At 48.7% G+C, this 27,296-nt stretch overlaps 1 protein-coding gene across 8 annotated transcripts in view; it reads left to right on the forward strand.

Moving 5' to 3' along the window:
- SFMBT2 (Scm like with four mbt domains 2) overlaps positions 1–27,296 on the forward strand; it is a 150,674-nt gene that overhangs the window by 116,038 nt on the left and 7,340 nt on the right. For all 8 annotated transcript variants that reach the window (XM_074358342.1, XM_074358341.1, XM_074358344.1 and 5 more), the window contains 8 exons: positions 1,728–1,770; positions 3,593–3,663; positions 5,820–5,959; positions 12,616–12,725; positions 20,716–20,891; positions 22,825–22,991; positions 23,337–23,600; positions 24,269–24,394. In XM_074358342.1, the coding sequence (XP_074214443.1) occupies positions 1,728–1,770; positions 3,593–3,663; positions 5,820–5,959; positions 12,616–12,725; positions 20,716–20,891; positions 22,825–22,991; positions 23,337–23,600; positions 24,269–24,394 (1,097 nt within the window). The remainder of the gene's footprint in view (positions 1–1,727; positions 1,771–3,592; positions 3,664–5,819; positions 5,960–12,615; positions 12,726–20,715; positions 20,892–22,824; positions 22,992–23,336; positions 23,601–24,268; positions 24,395–27,296) is intronic.

The raw sequence follows: 27,296 nt of genomic DNA on the forward strand, positions 1-27,296 counted from the left end.
CAAATTGAAGGTGTGTGTGCCTTCCCTCTGTCAAATAACTGTATTGGCACCATTTTTCCAACAGCATTTGCTTACTTCACTTCCCATTTTGGTAATTCTTGCAGTATTTCTTTAGAAAAACTTTTTTTGTTGTCTTTTTCTCTTGAGGGTAATTAGGTTCATTCATTTATTTCCTTTTAAAGGAGGTACTGGGGATTGAACCCAGGACCTCGTGTGTGCTGAGCATGCGCCCTGCCACTTGAGCTACACCCTCCCTCCCCCCGATTCTCACGCTGTCCCTAACTTTTTCAGTATTACCACAGCTGTTACGGTGATCGGTGATCAGTGATCTCTGCTGTCACTACTGCAACTCACCGAAGGCTCAGACGATGGTGAAAATTCCCTGAGACTCCTCTGTTGCAGTGCTTGCTTTGTTGGGGTGCCTTGGCAGTGAACCCGCAGTACCTCTGAGGTCTGCCTGTGCTGGAATTGGATACTGATCAAGTCAGGAAGAGATGAACTCTGAGTCACTCTTCCATTCATTTATTCTTGCTTTCATTTTATCTCTCACACATACATTTTGCTTTGAAGAGGCGAAGTCTAAATAAACCTGCCAAACTCTGACAGCTTCAGAAGTTCTGTTAGGATTAATTTATGCTAACGTTGGAAGAGTCAGAATTATCTAAGCCCAAGTTAATAGATGCCAGAAGCTCTGGTCTGTCCTTGTTAAGGTGATTTTATTGTATTATTACCTTTTCTATTCTTTTTATCGAAGTATACTCAATTTACAATATTGTGTTAATTTCTGGCATACAGCACAGCGGTTCAGTTATGTGTATATATTCATTTTCATGTTCTTTTTCATCATGGGCCATTACAAGGTATTGAATGTGGTTCCCTGTGCTGTACAGTAGCACCCTGTTGTCTATCTATTTTTTATGTAGCAGTTAGTATCTACAAATCCTGAGCTCCCAACTTGTCCCTCCCCACCGCTTTCCCTCCTCTTAACCATAAGTTTGTTATCTATGTCTGTAAATCTGTCTCTGTTTTGTAAATAAGTTGATTTGTGTCCTTTTTTTTTTTTTTTTTAAGATTCCACATGTGAATGATATCGTATGGTATTTGTCTTTCTCTGTCTGGCTGACTTCACTTAGTCTGATAATCTCTAGTTCCACCCATGTTGCTTGATTTTAACCAATTATAAATGTAAACTGGAAATGTTCTTATCCCGAAGTTTACTGTTGGGTGATTTATGCCACCATTTGACAGACATATTTGCCAGTCTTCCTTTTAATGATAAAGTGTTTTAGTTTATAAACGTGCCTGTAATCCTAATTCGGGAGCAGGCTGTTATGGTAGCATTATTTGACTTATCGCACGTTCTGTGGGAAAAAAGTCATCTGGATAATCACACTGACACCCGTTGATCTTACCAGCTGTATTCCTGGGAAGTTTGCTATGTGTGTTCTTTTTGTTTGTATTAGAAGCATATTTTAGGAGAAAGTAGCCAGTGTAGTGATAAGATTAAATACACTAAATTCTATTTAGACCTCATTTCTGTAAAGTCAGAGTCTACTTCATGCTGGAGGAAACAAAGATAAAATCACGACACAAATGCAGTAACTTTTTTGTATTTAAATTGTTACTTTAAAATGGACGCAGTTTTACACTGAGCTGTTTTTAAAAAATGCTTATTCCTAACTCTCTACCAAAGCTGCCTTTTTCCCCCCTTTTTGAATGTGTTACAGCACAAAAGAAGAGAAAGATCGCAGTTGTGCAACCAGAGAAACAGTAAGTTTTTTTCCCCCTCAAAAATGACATGATAAACTCCGACGCATCTTGTAAGAGGCTGGGAATCAGGGCTGTTCTGGTTAGAGGCTCGGTGACCCCCAGCGGAGCAGTGAAGGGCACAGCCAGATACGCCTCCGGTTACTTACTGTGTGTCTCATACGTGCAGGAATTTCTTCTCCCGATCGTGACTCTTCAGTTTCGTCCCACCTCAGCGGACCCGCAGGGCGGCCCAGTCTCACACGCTGCTGCTGGGTGAGGCTGTGATGGTGGCGCTTAAGGCCCCAGGGTGGGGGACACCCCCCCCACAGCTGCCTGTCCCCACCCAGTGACCCCCTCCCCTGCCACGTCCAGGCCTCAGCTCAGCCCCGTCCCAGCCGGGGGAGCTGGAGGGAGACACTCTAGTTCTCTGTCCTCCATGCCCTCCTTTGTAAAATACCTATTTCTCGGGGGTTTTAAGAAGATTAAATTAGATTCCATGTGAAGAATGTGTGGGCGTCCATTGCTGAACAAACGTAGGTTACCCCGTGTTTCGACTGTAGTTTTCCAAGGAAGGCGGGTGCTCAGCAGCGTGTGAACATGCAGGCAGTATGATTTTGGAAAACTCTAACTGTTGGAAGCCTTTTCATATATTGGGAAATACCTGGGATGTACCACAGTCACATCCCTTACCAGGTGATTCTGGTTTCTGAATGTACTGATGGGAAAGGAATTGAGAGCAGCTCTTTTTTTTTTTTTTTTTTCATGTACCCAAGTTGAAACTTTAGTAAAATGAAATTGAATAATAACTGCATTGTTGTTTGATGTGAATGGCAGTTTTGTGGGTACTCTTTTCACATTTCCAAACACAGTGCATCAGGTTAATAATCTAGCTCCCAATTCACCTGGATAACGTTGAAATAAAAAGTGAAAAATAGAATTTGAACCCGTGACCCCTAAACTTGCAGTCCATGGATCAGCAGTTGTCAGCCTTGACTTGTGTGTGTCACTAGGCAGCTCGTTCAGACAGATTGCTGGGCCCTGTCTGCAGGGGACTCAGGATGTCCCCGGTGGGGACTGAGCGTCCACATGGGTGGCAGGTTTCCAGGTGACGCTGACCTGACGGTTTGGGGACCCCGCTTTGAGAACCACTGCCCTCGATGACCCCATTCAGGTCTCTCGTTACGGTTTCCTTTGAGTTCGCTTAGCGTTTCAACTGTGTGGTTTCTACACAGTCAACCCGGGTATCCCTCTGGAACCCTAGTTGCCTCTTTCGCCCTGAGGCTGCCATTTTTCTATTTATTCAGCAACTTTTAGTGAGCTGTAACGCATACTTCAGTCCTCGGCTGATCAGCCTGCATCACATTTCAGGAAATCATCAATTCATAGGTTTTCTCTAAAGATCTTTTCAGTGTGGCCACGACCCACACAAGCACAGACCCCAGGAATCGAAGGTCAGCAGAAAGTGCTTTTAAGTAGACACGGACGAGAAGTCTGACTTCCGCGAAAGCTGGCGCGAGGTGGTGTTTCTGCATGTCCTGAATGTAACTAGGACGTGATTCTAATTCCGTCACGGGCGACAGGCCCTCAAGTGACCTAGAAGAACAAGAGCCTCAGAGATCAGTGGTGGTCACTCGAGGGGCAGGTGATCTGTCGGCTTCTTGGCATTATTGGGAGAACGGCCCCTGGTGGTCTCACCTGTCCTTACAGATGCCAGGCTGGATCTCACCACGTTCTCGGCTTAGACCTGTCTCATAGCTGCTTTCAGTTATGAAAAATCTTTGGAAGGTACCCGTTGTCTCCTGAAGGGTGTGACCCACGAGATTTTTCTTTTCTTTGTCAACAGATTGCCATCCACAGTGCCTGTTGAGAAAATACCTCATGACCTTTGTTTATTCCCTCACCTGGACGCCACAGGTAAACCAGCTGCTCGGGGCTCCCTTCTGTCCACGTGCGTTGCTCTGAGTGGAGACGTGGCTGTATTTTTAGGTCAACATGAGACTCAGCTTTGAGCCTACTGTCTTTTTCTCTATTGCTGCCTAGTAACAGATACCTACTTAAAAAAAAAATTCCAGGCTGCATTCTCAGTGCCTCTTCTTTTCTGCTTCTTGGCCAGTAGCTCTAGACACTTCTCTTGGTCTGAGGAGAAAGAGGATCTGTGTGTTTCTTGGAAATTACGAGCCCAGTTAGGACTGCGGATCATGAAGAATCACATGAAAAAGAAAGAGCTGAAAATCTCGTTATTAGGGATTTTGGGGGAACGTTTTATGCCAATTGTACAAGTATTTTATATTGCTAGTTAATACTTAAGTCCCTTCAGGCTTTTGAATTGTTCCTTCAAACCCTCCATGTTTGAATAGCTGGTTGGGAACAGTGTATTTTTTTTTTAATGTATGAAGTCCTGCAACTTAACAATAACGTTTAAAAACACAAATGTGAATGTCCCTCTGACCACAGATCTGACTATAGACGTGTTTGTACATCAAGTAATATCTTTGATGAAGAATTCTATTTTCCAGCCAACAGGAAACCTGTTCTGAATTCCAGGGTTAAAATCTACGGGCATGGAGGACTCCTGCTAGTCAGAGTTGTCTTTGAAGGAAAGAGAACAATTTGATGAGTAAACTTACGGATACTGGTTTTTTCCAAAAGATCTGGACAGAGTCATCCTGCCCCCAAATTTCCCCTAAAATGCAGCTGTGGACCTTTTTTTTTTTTTGCCTGTCTTAAAAAATTCAGATTTCAGGATGGCTTTAAGAGAATCATGTCAGCTGCTCTTCCAGAGTCTAATTGTTATTTTATGCCTTCTATTTATACCCAGAAAGATAACATCTCTTCCTCCCGACCTGTTCTCTGTTAAAGTCCCACGAGGACAGAGGTTTCTGAACTGTCAAATTATTGTCCCAGATTAACACCGAGTTTTATTCTGAAATACCGCTGTTGGTGCAGCTCAGCCTGGAGCGGCGGTGGGAGAGGACGGGTCTTAGCTGGAAGCTGAACCCCATGAGAGTGATCAGAGTGACAGTTTGTTGTGTAATTACTCTGCTTTTTCCAGTGGTAGCTTGAGATGCCACGCGCTCGATCGACACCTTGCCCGTTCGCTTTCTAAGTTGAAAGACTAATGAGGGAAATGCAGAGTTAAGACCCCAGGGAGGCAGATTTCATGTCCGTCAGATTAGCAACATGAGAGAGCCCCACACAGCTAGTGCTGGCCTGGGGCTGGGACCCCGGGAGCTGGACAGTGCTTACGGGAGTGGAAATTTGGGAGAACAGCTTGGCCACATCTAGAAAAACAGGATCCACAGAACTGAAGGCTGAGCCGTCGGGCAGTTCGCTCCTTGTTATAGTCTAGGAGGAACCTCTTGTCCATTAGCAGGAGCAGAGTTTTCCAGTTGCATTCATTAAAGCACCGCAGGGGATATTTACATATGGAAACAAGTGGCTGTCTGTCAGTGAGAGAATGGAAAACTCACATTCAAAAGCTCTAGTCACACAGTGGAATACTATGCAGAAGTGAAAAGGGAACGGCCCTTCTAGGTAGACGTTTACCAACACGGATGGAGCTCAGAAACTTCATGTTGCACTAACAAAATGTTGCAGAAAACCGTTTATGGAATATTTTTAAAAATAACCCAAATATCCTGTATTGCTTATAAATACACACGTATGTAGGTGTGTGGTGAAGTCTCTAGCTTGCCTGGGACGGATTTATGGCAGCTTCAGGGTCCTGGATGCCTGGGAGGAAAGATTGGGGGGTTTCCAGGGTGTAGGACACAGGGGAGCTTAGCTGTGTAACTAGGTTTTCTTTCTTTCCTTCTTAAGCCATGTTGTGTGATACTTCAGTTGTCACTGTCTTAGTTTTTGCATTTTGTGTATCTTGCATCCTGCCTAGTAAGCAGAAAAGGTCGTGTATGTGGTAGAAAACATGATCAGAATGTCGAAGATCTTACAGTGGCTGTGAAGCGTGCTGGTGTGAGGACGCGGGGCACCTCTGCGTGGTTTTGCCGATGGAGTGGGCTCAGCGAGTCTTTGGTCGGTCCCTTAAGCCTCTGCTGTGTCTCCCTTCCCCGCAGGGACCGTCAACGGGAAGTACTGCTGTCCGCAGCTCTTCATCAATCGCCGGTGCTTCTCAGGCCCTTACCTCAACAAGGGGAGGATCGCAGAGCTCCCGCAGTCCGTGGGGCCAGGCAAATGCGTGCTGGTCCTTAAAGAGGTAAAGCATGGTCGTGGGGGCCCGATGTTCATGGGGTGTCTGCCTGGGGCACCATCTCTGTAGGGCGTCCAGGAAGTTTGGGTCAACTCGGGCGAGGCTCCCCAAACACCTCCGTTCTCTGGATCCCGCGGGCTGGAGGCGGGTCACCTGAGGATGGAAATGGTGGTGCTGCCCGCGGCGGGCTCCCAGTCCAGTGGGAGGCATGCGCCTTCTGCCCTTGAAAGGCAGTGCTGGGTTTGAATAAAGAGCTCCGGTCGGCTGTGCTCAGTGGAGGGTTTAGGAGGAGAGATGAAGGTTTCTCTGATGAGGTAAGGAGGCCAGGAGGGCAAGCAAAGGGCTTTCAGAGATGGCACGGAGTATCATGGAGGACGGACACGCCTGGACCCGGTGTGGCTGCTGCTTTCCCTCCCTCCCTCCACTGCACTCCGCACGGCGCCTGAGATGCGTTCCCCCAAGGTGTTTACTTGGGAGCATTTGACACATAAAATGTGTGGAAGGTGGTTCCTGCCCATCCTGACCTCCGCTCAGTGGGAGAGACACAAGCAAACGGTACATTCAGGGTAGTCAGCATCTCAGGAATGGTGACAGGGTGGGCCCGGGTGCCTGGAGGTCTCAGGGATGTCCTCACAGACTGGGGCAGGGGGAGCACGCAGCCTGCCCCAGGGGAGGGAAGAGTGTCTGGGAGGCCTGGAGCATCCGTGGGATCGAGGAGGGGGAAACGGGAAGGCTCGCGTGCAGCACCGCATCCGTCAGAGCTGAGAGGTCGGGCATGGAAAGTGCAGAAATCTGAATTCAGCGTCTCCTGCGGGCCTGGACCCGGGCCCTTTGCCTGCGTTCTTGTTCAGACCTGCTTTCCTTGAGATCTGACACCTTCACACATGACGTCCTGAAATCAGACAGTGCAGGTCTGGCCCAGCCCAAGTGGCGAGTGGGTCCCACGGGAGAGGGTGGCAGATGGAGAGGCAGCAGCTCTCGGAGGTCATAGTGACTTCGGGGAGTAGATCCCGGTGGATGTTAGTCAAGGGAGAAACCAAGCCCAGATTCCACATAGAAAAGTCTGTCGTGATGTAAAGTAAGATCCCCCTGGACCAGGAATGGACTGACCTGAGGCCCCCGCATCCTCACCGCGGCCACGTCGTCTGCCAGAGTCTGTGCCTGTGTGTGTTGCCTGCGATCAGAACGGAACCCGCAAGCTGACAAAAACGCGGTGACCTGATGGGTTTGTTTAAAGTCCCTGCGAGACCGTTGCACACCCATGTGATTCCAGTGAGGTCCTCAGTCACCTGTGGGCCCCGTTAGCAAACAGGGTGACCTCAGGATCAGTCTCTCTCTAGCGCCCGGCTGTTTGATTTTCCTCCATGATTTTTTAAAGTCAGTTGTAGTTAGCTCTGATCAGTTCTCTGGTGCCAGCAGCCAAGTTTAAAAGCCAGGCCAGAGCTGTTTTCTGATGACAGAACTAGTTTTTTGCTGATGTTCAGAAAATGCACGAGGCAGGAAGGAAAGAAGAAAAAAAAAAGAAGCAAGCACTTCAGTTCTGAGAGTGCAAGAAAAATGTAGGTTCCGCCAAGTCAATATTTATGCCAATGCTCCTGCTTGGGCACAGGACCTCTGTGTGGTTTCAGGTTGCATTTTACTTCCAAAGAAGGAGGTAGTTGGAGCGAAGACAGAGCACGTTTGGTTTTTCCAGGCCATCAGCATTCGTAGTTAAAGGTTTTTTTATTTTTGGAAAATGTGGAATGATGGTGGTTTTTCCTCGGTCTGGTTCTTCTGGAAATAGGTAATGTCTGTGTGTGTGGATGTGGCGCTGGCCTTTGAAGAGGGGTCCTGGACTCTGAGAGGGCGGTGGACCAGGAGGGAGGGAGTTTCTGGCAAATCCGGGGACTGGGGGTGGGGGTAGTGGATGCATGTCTCTGTTCACTTCCTGGGGAGAGAGCATCCTCGTGTTAGATTGAGGGGGGTTTGGAGGGACTAAGAGGTCTCGATTCCTGTGGGAGGGCAGCAGAGGTAGACAGGTGACCTCCAAGAGCTGGACTCCATCAGGTCCAGTCACCCTGCACAGGGGATCAGGACCAGCAGGCCAGGCAGGGAGGGGGCAGGTCCAGTCCATCCACAGGGTCTCAGGGCCTGGAGCATCTGGTGGGACCGCTGGGCACAGTGGCATGGAGGGTGGGAGCTGTAATGACAGGCAATAAGTGTAGGTGTTTGTTGTAAATGAAACCCATGTGCCCAGGTTGGTCATTGCCAACCAGGACTGTCCTTTTCTACCCCAGATGCTTCCCCATGCACGGCTGCCCCGGGAACGCCAGGGCCTCCCAAAGACAAATACAGATCTGCACAGGCCCCCTGTGAACTCGCCTCCCACCTGAGGTCACCGGCATCGTGGGATAGAGTCTCGCCGGCCGTTCGCAGGGGTGTTCAGGGAACTTCTGCTTAATGCTTTGTCCGCAGGCTCGTGGGTCGCCGGGTCTGGGCTGCTGACTTTGTGTCCAGGGCAGAGGGCAGGTGTGTGCTTGTGCCCCTGGGTGAGAGATGGAGCAAGTGAACCCAGGAGAAAGTTGGGGAGGAGGGCATCAGATGTGTTTGCCCACGTCCACGTGTCCCGGGATGAAAAGTTCGGCTTCTGGAACAGATGCATAATGAGATGGGAGAACACCAAGTCCTGCTGGCAGAAATGACTCTGAAAACACCTCACTCGGGGAGAATCAGAGTCTCAGTTTTCACAGCGACTCTCAAGGCCATGGATTTAGAGGCAGCCTACCAGGATAAAATCCCACGGTGGCTCACGGAGATTTGGGGTTTTGCCCAAATTTGCCCGTGGTTCTTCTTGAACGTGGTTTAGTTTAAATCATTTGGTTTTGGTTTTGGGTTTTTTTTGGGGGGGGGTGAGGAGGTAATTAGGTTTATTTGTTTGTTGGTTTGTTTATTAATTATTATTGTTTTTTTATACTGGAGGTACTGGGGACTGAACCCAGCACCTCGTGCATGCTAGGCACATACTTTACCACTAAGCTATACCCTCACCCCCATGGTTTAAACCACTTGGGGTGTGTAGCCTCTGTTTTTAGCACAAAAGAGAATCTGTCTTCCTTCTGTTAAATCAGCCCAGCCCAAGCTGCAGAAGCCGTATTTGCATTCTGAAGTGTTTTCTAATGTTGACGCTCAGAGAACTAATTTTCCTCTTAAATAGTTACCTGCCCTTTCAACATTGTTATAACTTTAATCGCAGGATATGGTTGAGGCTGGAAATTATCTAAATTACTTCTGGTGTTTTGGGAGAGGGTTTCATGATCGTGAATATGAAAGGAAATCATGGAGTCCTGTAATTTCATGAAATGAACAGAAAAGAACCCCATTCATTGGCACAACCTTTAGAGTGCTGACCCTGTGCTTGGGAATGGGGGGTGGCGAGCATTCATCCCGTGGCTCCTGGGTACCAGCCACTTCAGGAGCTTCTAAGGAGAGTTATTTTGCAAAGATGTAAGACTGAAATGTAAATTCGGGCCAGTGAGGTTGGAGAGATTGAAGGCACAGGGAGAGTTTATTTTATGGGTTGATGAGGACCACATTCATATCAAGAAGAAGGCTACCTTTCGACATTTCTTATATGTCAAGAAGTTAACCTCTTTTATTTCTCATAACGTCCTTATGAAGGAGGAAAGTCTTTCCTTCTACTCTCTTAGGTTCAGCGACTGGGGCCTGTAAATTAAACCAACAAAAAAGCAAATTCATAGGAGAAAAGGTTTGAAAAACATGAAAACAGAAAACAAATGAAACTGTGAAAAGTAATGAAAACCCAAAGAAGCCTGTAGGCTTGAGATTTTTACATACCATTTTCATAAAAGGCAATACATAGTGTAGAGGTGATTAGACAAAGGGCAGGAGATCTGGGCTCTTAGGCGTGTTAAATATATGGGGGAACCTAATGGAAGAGAAGGGTTATTTTAACAAGATTTGTTTGTGCAGAGTCATCTCAGTGCCATCTTTCTTTCTCCAGTGACAAGGATTGCTCTCTTCCTGGTATGGGACAGAGGAGGGGGACAGCTTCACAAGGGGAATTTTATGCCATGCTTCTAGGCAGAAAGGGGAAGGGCAGAGAGTTCCTTCTGTGTCTACTGTTTCCCAGTTGTTTCAAGGCAAAATTAATCTTATACCAAAGCGGCCTATTTTGAGGTGGCCTCTTCCAGCCCCCTTCATTATGAACCAGATAAATGACAGTGTCCCCATTATACGGATGAGGACAGTCAGTCAAGCATCTTGCCTCCCTAAGCTGGATTTGCTTCTAAGGGATGGACCTGGGATTTGATCCAAGATCTGTCCAACTTTACAAAGCCTATTGCTCTTCTGTTACAATACACAATGGGGACTTCTGTGTGGAAGTGGGTTCCCAGTAAACATTTCATGAACCCTAAGAAATCCACTGAGTCATTGCTCTAGTGTTCATTTCCTCCTTTGAGTTACTCCAACCAACTTCATGCCAGTTTCCTGGGAAGGGTGGTCATTGGCTTCACGGCTAACATCCTGCTTGTTAATTGGGGGCAGAGTTCACGCTACCCTTTTGGATCAAAAGCATAATAATGTGAATTCTGCTGTTCTGCGTGGTACAGTAATTCAGTCCAACTTGGGTCATAATAACAGCTGTCAAATCAGTTATTTTCATGGAGGTAACTATAACACACTGAGAAGTCAGGTACACAAGAATTATTCAGCTCACAATTCCATGGTTTTGTAGAGAGCTTGCTGAACTTACAGACGAAGGATAAGGCACCAGGAAGATTTAATTGCTGCCTGTCCCCACGCGGAATTGAACTCTGGAAGGCATTTTCTTTTCACCGTCACAAAATGCATTTTGATAGGCAGCAAATAAGATGCAACTCTGGGGTTTTCTTGGCCAAACATAATAAAAAAGACTCAGTTGAAATTTTATTGTCTGTTGATAAACACTTTGTGCATTATTTCAGCCAGTTCCAACTGGATTTATTTTTAAATTCGGTTTCTGGAAATTGTTCTGACAGTAAGTAATAAAATCAGATGGTGATTCTAATACAGAAAACAGAAACACACCAGGACGGCGGGTACTGCTGTGTCCTGGCCTCTTAGCGCCCTGACTGAGCCATGTTCTCTGGATGGGGAGTCATGGGGCCCTTGGAACATAGCAGGGTGCTACCCAGGCAAGAAAAAAACCACTTTCCATGCTGACTGCAGGGTAGAGAATATTTTAATACTGAATCCTCTGTCATGAGCAAGCTTTGTTGTTTTGCAGAAGTAAATCAGGGTACATACCACACCGGTTACATCCTGAACCACACCAGATACATGACAACTGCAACTTGAAAGTTTCTGCCACGTGCTTTCACCTTCCTCCTTCCCGTTGACACTGGCCTGGTCACCAAAAAATAGTAGGTGCTTCAGCCATACCGTCCATGTCCTCCCAAACTCAGTGACATAGTTTCCTCACAGTCTCAAAGGTGTTTCACCCTGAAACATGACACGTGACCTCAGGGCCTGGCTTGCTCCTCTCTTGGACGGGGAGAGACTTCAGGAACAGCGGGCACTGTGTCCTGACTGTGTGCTCCCGGGCCTGGCACATGGCAGGTCCTCAGCAACTGGGCATTTCACGGACCAAAGCCCCCTCGGTCCCAGTGGTCCTTCATATGCTGCATGGCACCGTCACATGTTTTGAGCTCTCTATGCAGGTGACAGCAGCTCACAAGCATGCCAGAGTCACCAGTGTTCAGCGGTCATGATGATGTCTTACGGAAAACGAGTGCCCCAGAGCATATAATCGAGGCTTTAGAAGGGAGATGTCTCAGGGGAGGCGACAGCCCAGTGGTAGAGCGCCTGCTTAACGAGCACAAGGTCCAGGGTTCAGTCCCCAGTACCTCCGTTAAAAAATGAATACACCTAACACCCCCCAAAAAATTAAAAAACAAATTTAAAAAGAAGAAAATATATATTAAAAGGAAACAAAGAATTAAAAAAAAAGAATAAGGGAGATGTCTGGTCCTCCTGGGAGTGCCGCAGTGGCTGTAACAGCGTGCTTACTTTCTTGCGTTTGGGACTTGGGAGAGACGGGGTGTTTTGAGGAAGCTCTCTGATGGTGTTAGCGGCCAGACTTCCTTCTGAAACACTCACATCTCTGAGATAATTGTCCTAATATTAAACAGCTATAAATTGGGTCATCATCAGGTGAGTTTCAAATAATTTGTGAACCTTCCGTACAGTTATCTGAGCCCTGCCTGGAAGTTGTCTCTGTCTTAGTGATCCCTTTTGAAATATATCTGTAAGAATAAAGCAGAATTCTTAGTGACCGGTCGTATTAGAGAGGAATCCCACTGAAGGTTCGTCGGTGGCTCTCTGGAGAAGATGGTTCTGTTTTTCTGCATCCGGAAATGTTAGCAGGAGCGTGCTGCTTGCTCTCGCCAGGGTTCCCCTCTCCTGGGTAGAGGCGTTGGCCTTTGTCACCCTTCCTGTCCCGTCGACAGAGCGCAGCGTCAGTGCTGGCCTGCACAACCCTCCTCCGACGTCATCCCAGCCCGTCCCTTGATGGAGGCGACAGCACAAAGCCCTGAAGGGTCAGCGGGCCGGTTTGCAGAGTGGCCTCATTTGGGCAGAAACGGAGGCGGAGGGAGTTCACAGCGGTCCCTTTACCCCAACAGGTCCTCAGTATGATCATCAACGCCGCCTACAAGCCCGGGAGGGTGCTGCGCGAGCTGCAGCTGGTGGAGGACCCGCACTGGAATTTTCAGGAGGAGACGCTGAAGGCGAAGTAAGTGTTTTCAGTTCTGGAAAACCAGGGCCCTTAGCAGTCCTCACCTGCCGCTTTGAAACTTGTCACTGCTCTTATTTGGCCTCGCCCAGAGGAATGGACACGAGCCAGAGGCCTGTCCTTCTGCTGTTCTGTGTCCCGAGTGCAGATTTATTGGCGTATTTGCTGTACGGAGTTGCCTTAAGCTTTAGGATCCCTGAAGTGAAGAAGAGAGCTGCTTACCTGATGCTTTACTGTGTTAAACGTTCAGACTAAAAACCTGCTGTGTTTCGGGGCCAGTAGATGATTTGATCCAAAGGAAACATGTATATAAAATGAGGATTTCCCTTATGGTCATTACACATTTTTCATCTTAATATTTGATACTTAATATAGAGTTAGTGCCAGATACAAACGCTGGCTACTCCGAGAGTTGACAATTTTAAAAAATAGGAAGAACCAAAAACACCTCTGTTTGGTTTTGGTCAGTGAGCTGTGGGTGTGCTTGTAGTTGGTCCCTTATTTTATTTGGAAATAGGCTAATTGGAGAGGTGATACTTTGCTTCGCTTGAAGTTTCTTGAACTGTGAAATTGAGGACGCCTACGGGCTGGCGGGCTAGAGCTGGGCTGTTTAGGAGACAGACAGAGAAAGACCCATTTCTCAAGATGACTTCCTGTTGCATCATTGCTTTGGCGGTTTGAGAGGACTTTTAATTCACTCATTGTTTTCGAATGGAATAGATCTCCACTGGTCAGCCTCCTGTATAAGGTGCCCTAACCCTTCATTTAGCTGTAACATTTAGAAAATGATGCTGTTTTATGGGGGAGGTGATAGCTCAGTGGCAGAGCACATGCTTAGCATGCACGAGGTCCTGGGTTCCATCCCCAGAGCCTCCATTAAAATAAATAAATAAATAAATAAATAAATAAATAAATAAATAAATAAATAAATAAAAAAAATTAACCTAATCCTCCTCCCCCACCAAAAAAAACCCCAGGCAAACAAAAGAAAAGAACGTGATGCTGTTTTAAAGAGTGAACAGTTTTTCAGTGGCACAGGCATATCGAAGCCCCCCCTTCAGAGGAAGTGCCTGTCCTCATCCTAGCAAAGGTCGAGGAATATGACAATTTGTGTGATTTGTGTAATAATTTCCCTCTGTCATTAGCTGACACTGAGGCTTAGTAGAGATGCTGGGAAATTCTTAGTCACTCACCATTCATTGTTAGTTGTCCACTCAGCCTTTCCTCCCGTCTCTTTTGAGCATCTCTGTGATTTGAGATTCGAAAAAAGTCATTTATGGTCTAAATGATACTCCACCAAGTCACCGAAGTTAAAGGGAACACGTGTTAACAAGGAGAGTGTTGGTTGGTTCAAAGCATCGTGCCGGTGAAAGGTGACACTATTTCAGCCTACCTTTCTTTCCCAAGAAATATTTAAAGGAACTTTGGAGCCCAGAAAAAAATAAAACACGTTATTCTCCAATCTAATATTCTGTATTTTTTACTTTATGGAAGCTGGAGATTGTTACCAAGTTACTAAAAGAAAGTAAAATCCTTTCTTATAAGGTCAGTTCATACTTAGATTGGATGGACAGGCAGGAGACAACGGGCAAGTATTTATACAGAGAATGTCTTCTTGTTTCTTGTTTACAAATTTTCTGTAAAATTCAGTGCACCCCAGATCCCCCTGAGCATATGGTGAGAGTAGAGGTACGACCACCTTAAATTGCCTTAAAATCTCCCCCGTTCCCTGAGGAACCCAGGAACTTGCTTCAGATGCGCAGGCGACGGGGAGACTTCATTTTGTCCTGTTTGCACTCACATTCCCATTACCAAGACCCCCAGAGCTTTTATGAAACCAGCCTGAGGGGATCACAGCGGGCCCGGCGCGCCCCGGCCCTGCTGGACCGGGAGGGCAGCGTGCGGCCCGGTCTGCCCGACGCGACCGCGTGCTCCTCGGCAAAACGCGAAAACACAGCAACTTGTCCCGAGGAGACGTGCATCCGAGCCGGGCTTCGAGTTCGCTGCAGCATCTCAAGGCGGCCGCTGCTGATGGCAGGTTCCCCGTCAGCGGGAACGTCCCTGCTACGCCCCTCCGTGTCGAGTCACCTCTTTCCTTCTGATGTAAAACGACCACTTCTTCGTCTTGATCGCTTGGCTCTTTCCTTTGGTGCAGATGGGTGGAGGGAGAGTGGACTTCTTGCCATGTTGCCGAAGGGCTGAAATGTTTTCTGCCGTGAATAAACTGACTTAGCGAGCGGAAGACCTGCGTGTAAGCCGTTCGCTGGTCTTGGTTGTGGTCCTCGAGTTACAATAGTACAGGGAGTGTTTCCGAGAAGAAAAGCCATGCGCTCTGCCTCCGTAGGGCTCTGTGAATAGTCACTGAGCATCTGGGCTTTCTGACTTTTTATTTTCCTCTTTGGAAAAGACCCATTTCCTTGAGAGGGTGGAGGTGACCTGGATAAGGTTTGACCTGTAAATGGAAGAAAAGCAAACACTGTCATCTACCTTGTCCCATGGTGATTTTTGCCTACTTATCCAACAACTGTACCTTTTATACTAGAACAAATTATTGAAATATCTGAACCCTGGATAAAGAGTATCATGTACTGAGTCTTCACCATGCCTTGAGAAGCAAAACAGGAGTGTCTGCCTGCCGGAGCGGGAAATGGGTGCTAACATCGTTCATTTCAGCAGTTCCAGATGAGAACGTAGTTTCTTTACAATGGATTGAAGTATATACTAAATTAACCCACATTATTTTGAATTTTGGGAGGAGGAATTTAGGCTACACCCAGCTATACCTTAGAGGGGTTTAAAAAAGTCAAATCCTGTGCGTCTAGTGACATTTAAATATGTTTTCCAGCATGTATAGAACCTTCCTGACGGCGGAGACTCTTCTTTGAATGGCTTTTGTGACAATCTTTATAAAAGCCAGGAAGAGGTTTAATAGGTTTTTCCCAGTCTTTTGTTACAGTTATTCAGAATATTTAAATAGTAAATATCCAGATGTATTTCGAGTGAATCAGATTTCATTATCACTTAGGCCGAAGCAAGGAGAGAAGTCACATCTTTACTTTTAGGTGAGCCATGTTCGGTGGAACATGAGTTTTTGGCCCCCTTTTTCATAAGCAATGACTATTTCTTTATTTTACACTTTGGGGACACTTACCCACGGTCATATTTTATGAGCAGCAAGATGTAATGTTTAGCTAGAAGGGGGTGTGCGTGAAAAAGGATTCCCAAACTGAGAGACTTTTCACTGAAAAAGACGTTTGTTCATCTGTTAACTTTTACCTTGCCCAGATCGGTGAAACTTGCTCCCCTGAAAACGTACGCTGTAAACCCTGTTGCGCAAGCGGGTTTGTAAAGAGCGGGTGAACCAGCGTGCACTTAAATTCATCAGATCTGGGGCGTGGTGTTTCTGGTTCACACACAGACCCTTTAGGAGGCCTTGAATGAGAGGCTGTCTTTCTGAAAATAAACACACAAGAGTTCCCGTCACTTGAAATACAGCAATCTGGAAAGAAGAGAGAAATTTCTGAGGAGCTGAGTATCGTAAGACTGAAAACCAGTAATGCAGTGACCCTGGTTCTCGATTAAGGAGATGTGACCAATGAAGCAAAAGCTTTGTTTTGAAGGAAATTGGAGCCTTCTCTTACTATTGCTAATGAGAGGAGTGATTTTTCTCAACATGTGCCAAGAGTCCCCATCTCTGCAGAGTTATCAGAGTTGCCATCTTTTTTTTCCCTTTGAATTCTTCCTTAAATATTTGAGGATTTGAATTCAGCTTGACAGACTGGAACTTGTTCTCCACTCTCATCAAACCCCCATCACAAGTAAATCTTGCATCACAAGATTTTTTTTTTAATATCCTAAAAGGGTTATGTTGAAGATGGATGAATGAACTCAGGCCCAATTGGAGTCATGTTGTTTGGACCAAGCTTTGTTATGAGTGGATTGTGATACCAGTGTTGGTTTTTTGCTCTGTATTTCTTTTTGACTCAAGATCCATTTTGATTTTTCTCAACTCTTAACCACTGACAGCGAAGAGACCATTTTCCCAGGATTCTTATTTCTCCGTCTCCGCCTGACTTTCTCTGCCCTGCCACGTGCTCCCATGTGGACATAAATCCCTGCTTTGGTGGGTAGGAAGTTATTGGCAGGCTACTCACATTTCCTTATTGATGTCAGGAGGAAGAACATTTTTCCTACCCTCTTAGGTTCTTGCCTGGGAGCATGCAAATTAAACTGACAAGACAGATTAGCAAAAAAAAAGGTCATGTATTTACTGGTGCAATGCACGTATTGCATGATGAGTAACTCAAAGGGACAGTTAGGGTTTGGAGCTTATTCTAAGTTATAGCTAACTTAGTGGGGGGCAGTGAGCATGGGGAAAAAGCCCCTTGGGGAAGAACAAATAGGTTTGTTTGGGAAAGACATGGGTTTTTAGGCAAAAAACTGGGAGATAAGAAGGTCTGTGATTGTTTGTGCAGGCTCCAGGGGTCTTTCTATCTTCTTCAAGGCCATGAAACTCCTCAAAGGGGGATATGGTAGGTTTATCCCTGGGATTAGAAGCTGCCTCAAAGGGGGAAGGTATGGTGGTCCTCATTTCCCACAAGTTTCTGCTTTTAGTCAGATAAGGGAATCTCCAGGAAGGCTGCTTTCTGCATCTGCTGAATCTTAAACGCCTTTCTCTGCACTCTGGGGCGGGGGGCTTGGAGTGGGTCCCCACGTGGACCGCAGGGAGCTGATCCCTCCGGGGCCCCACGGCTGGGCTCTGCCTCCTTGTCCTCTTTCAAAGTGTGCGTGTCAGCCTAGCATCGCCTTCCAAGAGTACCTCCTCACTCCCAGACTTCTCTGGAAACTTCTAGCAAGGCAAACGAGCTAAGGAAGGAGGGGGAAGAGGTCTCATGGAAAAAAAAAAAAAAATGGGGCCAGAGCCCTGAGGAGCTGTTCTCACCACTGTCTTCCTCCAGCCCTCTCCTCCCGCGCCGTCTCCATTGCCTTTGCTCTTCCTCGGTTCCACCCAGTGATCTTTCACTTGTTCCCTCCCTCCTTCCTTCTCGGAGGATTTCTGATGCCAGGGAGTTTTTGGCTGCATCCGGCTTGACTGTCTCCTTCAACGGTTTCCTCTTTTTCATCCCAGAACTTGTAACACGTGCTCTTAGAAACCGTATCTTTGGGTTGACGACAGCCTTGCCAGGCATTTCGTGAACATGGACGATGCGGCCAAGTGTTTTTCCCCCTGGACTCAGGCGGGCAGGATGAAGTGAGAGGCTCTAGCTCCCGCTTCCGAGCTCTTCTCACGTATCCCGACCATGGAAGTATGTCTTTGGCTTATGGTTTTAAGCCTTTTATGGCAGGGAAAGCTCCAGAACAGATTCTTCATTTCATTTAATGGTAAAGAGAAGCGAGGTGCCCGTGTTGGTAACTTTGCAGCCTCACCCAGATGCTCTGTGCACCTGCTGCGGGTGACAGTGGATGGCAGTCGGGTGGGGCTCCCGGCACCTGTCCACTCTGTCTGGGAAGCTGGTATCAGGATCCCCTAGTGTGGAGTCTGCGAGAAAGTAGGGAGGGAGGAGGAGAGGAGTCTGTTACTCTCATACCACGTTGTAATTCTGCTTCCGTAAACTTAGATCGGCTTTTCCTGATGGGGCTGAGTGATGGTGAAGGTTTTACTGAAACACTTGTTTCCACTGAATCAGCCCATCCTTGTCCCATTTTCCACAAGCATTGGCTCCTTTTTCCTTACATCCCTCTTCACGTGTTTTAGGAAGAGTTCCTTTTGGAATTCGGAGGTCTGGGATCAGCAGTCTGTCTTGGGGGCCCCACTTCCACACCCTGACCTGGTTTTCACATTGCTGTTTTTTTACCTTCCATCGTATTTTTTTATGGGACTTTAAGAATCTTGACATTGTGCTCTTTAGAAGAGAGACTTCCAGGACCACGAAGATCATAGAGGAAAACACTGCAGGGAAAAGCGCACTACTCGAGTATTTGTCTTTTTCATTTCCCAAAATAGCAGAGAGAGGCTGTGTTCAGAGCTGTGCTGTTTTCCTTGCGCAGCAGAGCAGAGGCAGTCAGATGACCCCGGAGCGAACGGCAGAGCAGGGCTGTGTGCCCACCTCTGGGGTCCTCAGAGGTCCTGGGGACGTCAGCTGTCATTCAAGGCAGCGGGCTTATCTACGAAGAATTGTGTTTTCATTCTTTCTGTCCAGTGTCAAGCTTCGCACTTCAGAGAAATGAAGAGTGAGGGACACGGGGTCACTGGGGTGTGAAAGACGGTGAGTGAACACAAAGTCCACCTTTTTCAAGTTAGAGTGATTTTTTTTTTTTGCCGTTGATACTTTATAAAAATGACTTATTAGGGGCAAAATATTTTTCTAGTCTTCAGAAGGACAGACAAAAAACAAGTTGAAATAAACTCAGGAGCTATCCATCACATTTATTTCTCTGGCGTCATCCTTCTTAGTAAACCAGATCTACGTTCTGAATGTACTATTTAATCCACAAATTGCAGAAGTGATGGTCTCTGCTGCTACACTCCTCTCTGCGTTAACTGCCTGGTGTCCCCATTGTGTTTTGTGGTTGACTGCTGGACACCTGAATCCAGATGGAACCCGACTTAACGGTGGTTCAACTTAACGATTTTTCAACTTTATGATGGTAGGAAAGCAGCATGCATCCGGTAGAAACTGCGCTTTGAAATTTGAATTTGGGGCTTTCCCTGGGCTGACATGCGGTCCCCACCCTCTCGTGATTCTGGGCAGTGGCTGCAGCTCCCCACCAGCGACAGAATCACGAGGGTGAACAACCGGTACACTCACCGCTGTTCGGGACCCGGAGCGCCTTTCTGTGTTTCACAATCAGTACGGTACTCCATACATGACCCGAGCTATTCAGCACTTTATTATAAAGCAGACTCTGTGTTGGGTGATTCTGCCCAAGCATAGGCTAATGGGATCGTTTCCAGCGTGTTTTGGGGAGGCTCGGCTAAGCTGTGATGTTCAGTAGGTTAGGTGTGTTAATGTGCATTTTCGACTTAGAATGTTTCAACCCAAGATGGGTTTATTAGGGCGTAACTGCCATCATCAGTCAAAAAAGGTCTGTAAATGAGTGTGTGAACGGGCGGGCTGGCGCTGGTGGTGTGGAAACACGAGGCCAGCTTTCTGGGGCAGTTCTTTCTCTCTTGATTTTGCTTAGTTTGTTCCCAAAAAGTAACGCAAGTGTTCTTTGCTAGAGCCACCACTGTGTGCAGTTTTTCTGCAAAATAAATTATCATTCAGGATTTTAACTTGAAGATTAGGGTGCACGTCCAGGGCATCATTTAATGAGGCCAGCTGTTTTGATGTGTTCTCATCCCGGTGGCCTCTGTGGGATGTGAACTAAATAAAGACCTACGATGTGTTGCCAGCTGAGAAACTTATAATTATTTTTCACCAACGGTAGCTTTAAAAACTGTATTGAAAGGCGACTCAACCCTGTTACCAAGAGCTCACCTTTTCCGGCTGCGTGATTTACGTCACGATCTCTGCGAGTGTTTGGAGGAGGTCTGCGGTGCCTGTTTTTAAAACAAGAATCCCTCCCACCTGCGTTCCAGGAGATCTGGTTTCTAGTTTTATGTTGGCGATGTGACCGCACGTGGGTTCCCTTGGGCGGGAGACGGGATTGTTCCCCATGCGTGATGAGCAGCACGTAACAACGTCTAGGTTCCAGAAGCTTTCAGGAGTTGGTGTTAAATTACAAACTGCAGTGAGACCACGCCGAGGGAAATCTTTATTTCAGGATTCTGATTCGTAGTGTCTTCACAGATACTGCCCACAGTACTGGGCATTTCTTAAAAGTATGTTCGTGTGGTCACGAGGCATGATCCAGACCCGGCGCTGTGGAAACCTCGCACAGCCTGCCTTGTGGTTAGACTGTCCACGGGCGGCGTTGGGGGCCGCTGGACAGACGAGGCCTGAGTAAGCGGGGCGTCTTGACGTCTCCCCTCCTTCCTTCCTTCTAGGTACAGAGGCAAAACATACAGGGCCGTGGCCAAGATCGTGCGGACGTCTGACCAGGTGGCCGACTTCTGCCGCCGGGTCTGTGCCAAGCTCGAATGCTGCCCAAACTTGCTCAGTCCTGTGCTGGTTTCTGCAAACTGCCCGGAGAACTGTTCCATTCACACCAAAACCAAATACAGTAAGTGCGAATCACGAAAGGAACACTGGTCTGCGGGCCTGCATTGCGGGGCGATGTCCTTGGTGGGCTGGTTCGTTCTTTCTTTTTTTTTTTTCTTTCCCTAAGACTGCAGGGTGATGTCATTGGGGAGCTGGGTGTTTTTCTTTTTTTTTCTTTTTTTAATGTTTTGAATAGCTTTTCATTGGCATTGCTGTGGAAGGATTCTCTAAGATTCACTTGGGAGACGCTGTGTGTTACTCTTCTAGTCCAAGGAAGGGAGGGGCATGGTTAAAAACAGGCCGCCGTATAGCTCACAAAAGGTGTACGTCTGTTTCGGAAGAGTCTTCGTTACCCTCCTGGGAGGGGCAGGTGGCCTTCGTGACTTGTGACTTTGTGACTTGAAGCCATGTCCTGTCTCCGGTTGGGCCGGGACCGCGCTCCTGGCCGAGCCACTTCGTGGTCTCTCTAGGTATTCGGGGACTGATGGGTGGTTCCCACCCAGGAGCCCCATGGGGCGTCTCGACGGTTTTAAGTGCCATCCTTGGGGAGGTGCTGGAAACAGAGGATTTTAGTTCTGAAGGAATCCTACACTAGCTGAGCATTTTGCATGAGAGGAAGTTGAGGTCCAGAGGCGGGCGGGGGGATGACTCACCTCTAAGGTACAGCAGCGGGGGACGCATGGGAAGCACGCCTCACTGCAGGGTGGGGGCGGCCGCCCCGCATGCGGCGTTCTCCTCTGGATCCCTCCAGCTATAGGTGAAGGTCCGTCTGGGGCACTTGGTTCTTCCGTGGACGAGTGGGAGTTGCCTGTGGGACAGCTGAGACTGGCTGACGAGAGGACGTGTCTTCATCCTGATCATAACTGACAGCTGGGTCCGTAGTAGGTTTTAGTTAGTTGATCATACATCCAGTTTATAAAGGGTGTCAGTCATTGTTGAAAGTCGGTAAGTGATTTTCTCACTAGCGCGTTAAGTGTTAGCACAGGCGTGCATCTCGGCTGTTGAATTCAGAAGCAGCGAGAGTCTCCACTGAACGAGGAAAGAGTAAAGCGTGTAGCTGTGTAGTCAGTGGGGAACACTGTTTGAAAAAAAGGCCTCCTTATTTTGGCCCCTGAGCTCACAGTCGCCGCTGGTCTTGGTCAGATGGAGGGATGGGGGACTCCCTGGTGACAGGGACCCTCCTGTGGCTGGTCACCATGCTCGTTGACTCTTCACGACTCAGACTTGGGAGCAGTTGTCTGAGCACCTCTGGTGGGCAGGGTGGCCTCTGCTGGGTGCAGGACTGGGGACAGGGAACAGGGGCGGAGAGGAGTCCTATGATAACTGTAGGCACGTTTGGCTTCCCCGCTGTCTCAGTCGGCTCTGGCCGCGTAACAAAGCACCACAGATGGAGTTAATCAGCAGACATCTGTTTCTCACTGTCTGGAGGCTGGAAGCCCCCGACTGAGGTGTCAGCAGGGTTGGTCTCTCCCAAGATCTTTCTCCTTGGCTTGTGGTCGGCCGCCTTCTCTCCGAGTCCCCACAGGGTCTTCCCTCTGCACCCCTGCCTTCTCTTCCTGATCTTCTCAGGATCTCAGTCCTGTCGGAGCAGGGCCTCACCCTTATGACACCATTAACCATCATCACCTCCCTGAAGGCCCACCTCCAAACACTGTCACCCAGGGTTAGGACTTCCGCACTTGAATTAGGATTGAGGAGGGGTTCTGTCCGTAACACCTTCTAAACACGCGGGCATTGGAGAAATGTTTCTTCTCTGTGGAGCTGTTTTCTCAGAATTGTCCCCTGGGGTACAAACGAGATGTCAGGTTTCTACTGTTTCAAGTGAAGAGTGATCTCTCCCCCTCTCCCTTCATCGTTCCTTCTCCCCTCCCTCCCTCCTCCGTCTCACGGCCCCTTCCACGTGGGTACCTGTGTGTAACCTTTTCACAAGGCTTTTATCATTTCTCTCCCTGTAGCTTATTACTACGGCAAGAGGAAGAAGATTGTTAAGCCCCCGATTGGGGAAAGCAGCGTTGAGAGCGGGCACCCTAAGCCAGCCAGACGCAGGAAACGGCGAAAATCCATTTTTGTGCAGAAGAAACGGAGGTCCTCTGCCGTGGACTTCGCGGCAGGCTCCGGGGAGGTGCGTTCCGCTCAGCAGCTTCTGACGTTGGATTGGGAAGCAGGGCCCTGGCTGAAGCCTGAGGCCAGGTGGTTAGATGACCCGTGAGCTACCAGGACCCCCTCCTAGTTAGCTGACCACACGTTTGACCTTGTAGCATCTCTGGCTGGGAAGGGGCTGCGATTGGGACCGTGGTCGGAACGGTGGGGTCCGTCTTCCAAGGCCTCGTCGGACACATCTCACCAAGAGGCCCTGCGCAGACGCCTGGGCAGGACAGGATGTGGGGGCGAGTCCAGCCCTGTGCCCCCGACTGCGTTCTCAAAGGCGCTGCCCCTCGCCCCCTCAGCACATTTCTCGTCTTCCTAGGAGAGTGAAGAGGAGGACGCAGACGCCGTGGATGATGACACCGGGAGTGAGGAGACCGGCTCCGAGCTCCGGGACGACCAGACAGACACGTCCTCGGCCGATGTGCCCTCCGCGCGCCCCCGGAGGGCCGTCACCCTGCGGAGCGGCCCCGAGCCTGAGCGCCGGGCGCCCGTCGAGAGGGCACGGAGGGGCCGGAGGGCGCAGGCCACCCCCGGCACCGAGGGGGCCCCCGGGGGCCCGGCAGCCGGCCAGGAAGCAGCAGAGGTAACGCTCCTGCTGCCCAAGCTGGCCTATCCTGTGTCACCAGTGGGGATGGTGTGGGCTGCACTTCGGGGACCCCTGTTTAAGACCCCCAAACCACTAGCAGCTGCTCCAGCTCAGCTCCTAAGTCAGGGGCAGAGGCTTGGTGGTTCCACATCTGACGGAGCAGGACGGTGAACGTCAGAATCGGCCTCTGGGGGAAGTGACTGCCCCCTTTTTCTGGGAGGTTTTAAAACCCGGGGGATGCTTGTCAGGAGTTCCTCGAGGTCCCATCCAATGGTAGGCTTTCCCTTCTTAGGAGTCTGTGTGATGCTATGACATGTTTAATCAGGGTGTCAGGTCTCCCCTGAGCCACGTGTCACACGGGCAGCCGAGAGGCAGGGGCAGTGTCATCACACGTCAAACACACGGAATAGCAGCTTTCAGTCGGGTGCGGCACAGAGAGCCGGCCCCCCTGCACTCAGGATGACACGGCTGCCGTCACTGTGCCTTTTTTTTTTAACCTCTAAAGACGCACACATTGTTGGAGCAAAGTCCTAACCCAGGCAAGCTGCTCAGAGAGCCCCTGGACGCCAGCTGCATCTGCGGCCTGTCTGGGAGGGGGCTGGCAGAGAGAGGTCCCGCCATCCGCGAAGGGGTGACGCGACCTCCCGCTTCCCTTCCCTCTGCAGGAGAAGCAGGAGGAGGAGGAGAGGCTGGTTCTGGAGAGCAACCCGCTGGAGTGGACGGTGACCGACGTGGTGAGGTTCATCAAGCTGACGGACTGCGCCCCCTTGGCCAAGATATTTCAGGAGCAGGTACGGCGGGCTGGCTGCACAGCGGCCGTCCTTGCTCTGAGCCTCCGGGCCGTCTGTTCCAGCCAGCTCTCTGCGGCTCGGCCGTGGCAGGGGATGGGCTGCTTCCTTGTCACTGGAGGGCAGGGGGTGCTGCACATGTGGTCCCACCGGCACCTCCCTGGGGGTTCTTTGCCGTCCAGGGGCGATGGGAACCCTGGCTCTCTGCTTGGTTCTCTGATACCCCTTGTGAGGGTCTGGGGGTCTGACACAGCCTGGCCAGGCTGGAGGTCAGGGCTCCCTGCGTGCCTCTGGGGGGATGGAGGGGTGCTTTCCTGCAGTGGAGCAGTTACTGTCCAAAAGGCTGTGGTCTCCCTAGCGACTGCTTTCCAGTAGAGAGAACAGGCTTCGGTTGGGCCTCTTTTCATCCATGCCCATTGGCATTTCTGGGCAGCCAGCTTCTTGAGCGATGTCTTGGGAGTAAGAGGTCAATCAACAAACCAAAGCCCAAAGAACTAGCTGCTTTGTCATATCTTGGGTCCCACGGTCCCTGGCTGGTCTGCCCTCTTCTTTCCACCTTTCGGGGGCGTCTTCAGTTTGTCTTGTTTATAACATCTAGGGCTTTTACTTCTCTGGACAAATAGAGAAAAGTCTGCTCACTCTGCCTACCCCGAGGCAGAGCCCTCGGTCCCTTGTGCTGCATTTCATGCCGGTTTCACCACTTTTCTTACTTCCTTCACTTCTTTCTCTGACTTGTTTGAAAGCCTGTGGTATGTTAGGTACTGCGCTGAATGATGGATAAATGGGAAAACAGTTGACATAATCCATACCTTAAAAAATGTCCAATCTGGCAGGTGGACTGATGCTCATTTGCTAACACATAAGAAATGCTATGATGTGCCATTAGAAAGTTCAGGGTGGAGCCAGGACCTGCTCTGTCTGCTGTGCGTGCTCGATGTGTTGGAATTTCTTGCAGGGTTTCACAATGTAAATATCTTTCACAACCTTATATTTTACAAAAGTGCTGTTTTCCATGTCATAAATTAAAGATACGTCCATCTAGCCTTTTTTTTTTTAAGATTATACAAACAGCCTAGAAAGAGGGAAATTCAGGCATTAAATCAGGAAAGAAACGAGGAAGGGCTCTGATTTCCCTTGTACCCAGTGAACTGCTCAGATGCTCTCCCAAGGCCACCAAAACGCAGTGATGAATCATTAAAAAGCAACTTCATGTGGGTCCCAGCTCCTCCCAGGGGAGAGTCAGTTCTCGCCTTCAGAGGTTTTCTCTGCATCTTCTGCAGACACGCAGTGAGTGCACACCGAACGTGGGAGTGGTGGCCGGCAGGCCAGGCCGCCTCCTCGCTGTGTGACGTCAGCCGCGCCTGCTCTCCGGGCGACACTTAACAGCAGAGAGAAAGGAAGACACTTACCCATAGAGAACGTGGCAGCGAGTGGGTCCCTTCATTGAAAACACACACACAGGAAAGAGAAAGAATTGTGAGAAACATGGGGACTTACGGGATCCGGGGTTTTTTAAGAAGCTGCATCTCTGTCTTGAGAACAAGAGCAAAGCGAAGGTTGAAATCCTGCTGGAGGCATTGCCCGACGCAGTCCGGTGTCATCACTGGCGGCGCCTCGAACACCTCGAACGCTGCACCGCGTTCGAATACGGGCCGAGCGCCGATGACACCGGCGAACACGTGTTCCAGCCGCTCCCGTGTGCACTCAGCGAGCATCCCTGGGCGTCTGTTACGGGCCTTAGAACAGCCGAGAGGCGGATAGGGTTATCGGGGATTTTGTCTTTTTATTTTACTTTATTTTTTCTTTACATTGAGGCATAATTGGTTTACAAGGCTTACACTGTTGTGTTAGCTTCTGGTGTAGAGCATAGTGATTTAGATACATTCTTTTCCCAAAAGGCAGATACAAAAGGTACCGATTGATGTTAGTCTAAGGTTTGGTTTGGTTTGGTTTTTAGACTCAGGTGCCGCTTTTAACCGAGAAGTGTTTTCGGTTGGGTCTCTTACACGATAAAGAGCAAAGACTGTGCTGCGAAGGGTGCGTGGGCCCCGTGTCGGATGCTTTTATAAATAGCTGGTAATCAATCAGCAAGAAAGTGAAAACTTGGGCAAGAGGCGAAAATACTACTTACCACTGGGTCGTCCTTAACTGGACCTTAACCTCTGTTTATAACAATGTCTTGGAAAGTTTCACGCCTTCTCAGGAAGGAAACGTTCCCGAAATTGCCCACTTCTTGAATCAGAAGGGGGCGGGGCCCTCCCTCCACCTGCTCCTCCCACATCAGTTAAAAGCTGGGCCCTCCATACTTCACTTATTTTTCTTCAAGAGAGAAAAAATAGGTAGAATTTAATTGATAAATAGCCTTATTTCTATTTAATTTTCGGTTCCACATTAGGCCATTTTATCTGTCAAAGTAAAAGGTGTTGCCGGCCGGGCTGCCTGAAGTCACGGGCACTTGGGGGTGTTTTTGTTTAATCAGACCTTTAGTTGCTAATTTGCTCTAAGGCCTTTGAGCCCACAGGCCACCGCTCTGATTTGGTGAGGCCTCCAGTGGGTCACTCCAGGCATTGGTAAGAGTTTTTAGATGAACTGGGAGGCGTTAATTGGGGGGGGGGGGTTATTCACCAGCACTGAGAGAAATCACAGTACACAGAATAACAGCTGTACATCCACTCCCTGGGTTCCAAGCGATAAATTCAGAGACCGTCATAGTCACCCAGGAGCCTTTACAAAAATCACAAACCTGCCATCACCAGAATAGACGCCTTTTAATTCTGAAATGTTATAGCAACTGCTTAAAAAAACCTGTACTCTGTAATTTCATGCTGCAGGCGTGCACATTACACAGTAAAACTCCACGCGTCTGTAAAGCCCACAGAACGCTCAGGTAAAATGGTGCCTACTT

Source organism: Camelus bactrianus, chromosome 35 (assembly GCF_048773025.1).
Source record: "Camelus bactrianus isolate YW-2024 breed Bactrian camel chromosome 35, ASM4877302v1, whole genome shotgun sequence".
Lineage (NCBI taxonomy): Eukaryota > Metazoa > Chordata > Mammalia > Artiodactyla > Camelidae > Camelus > Camelus bactrianus.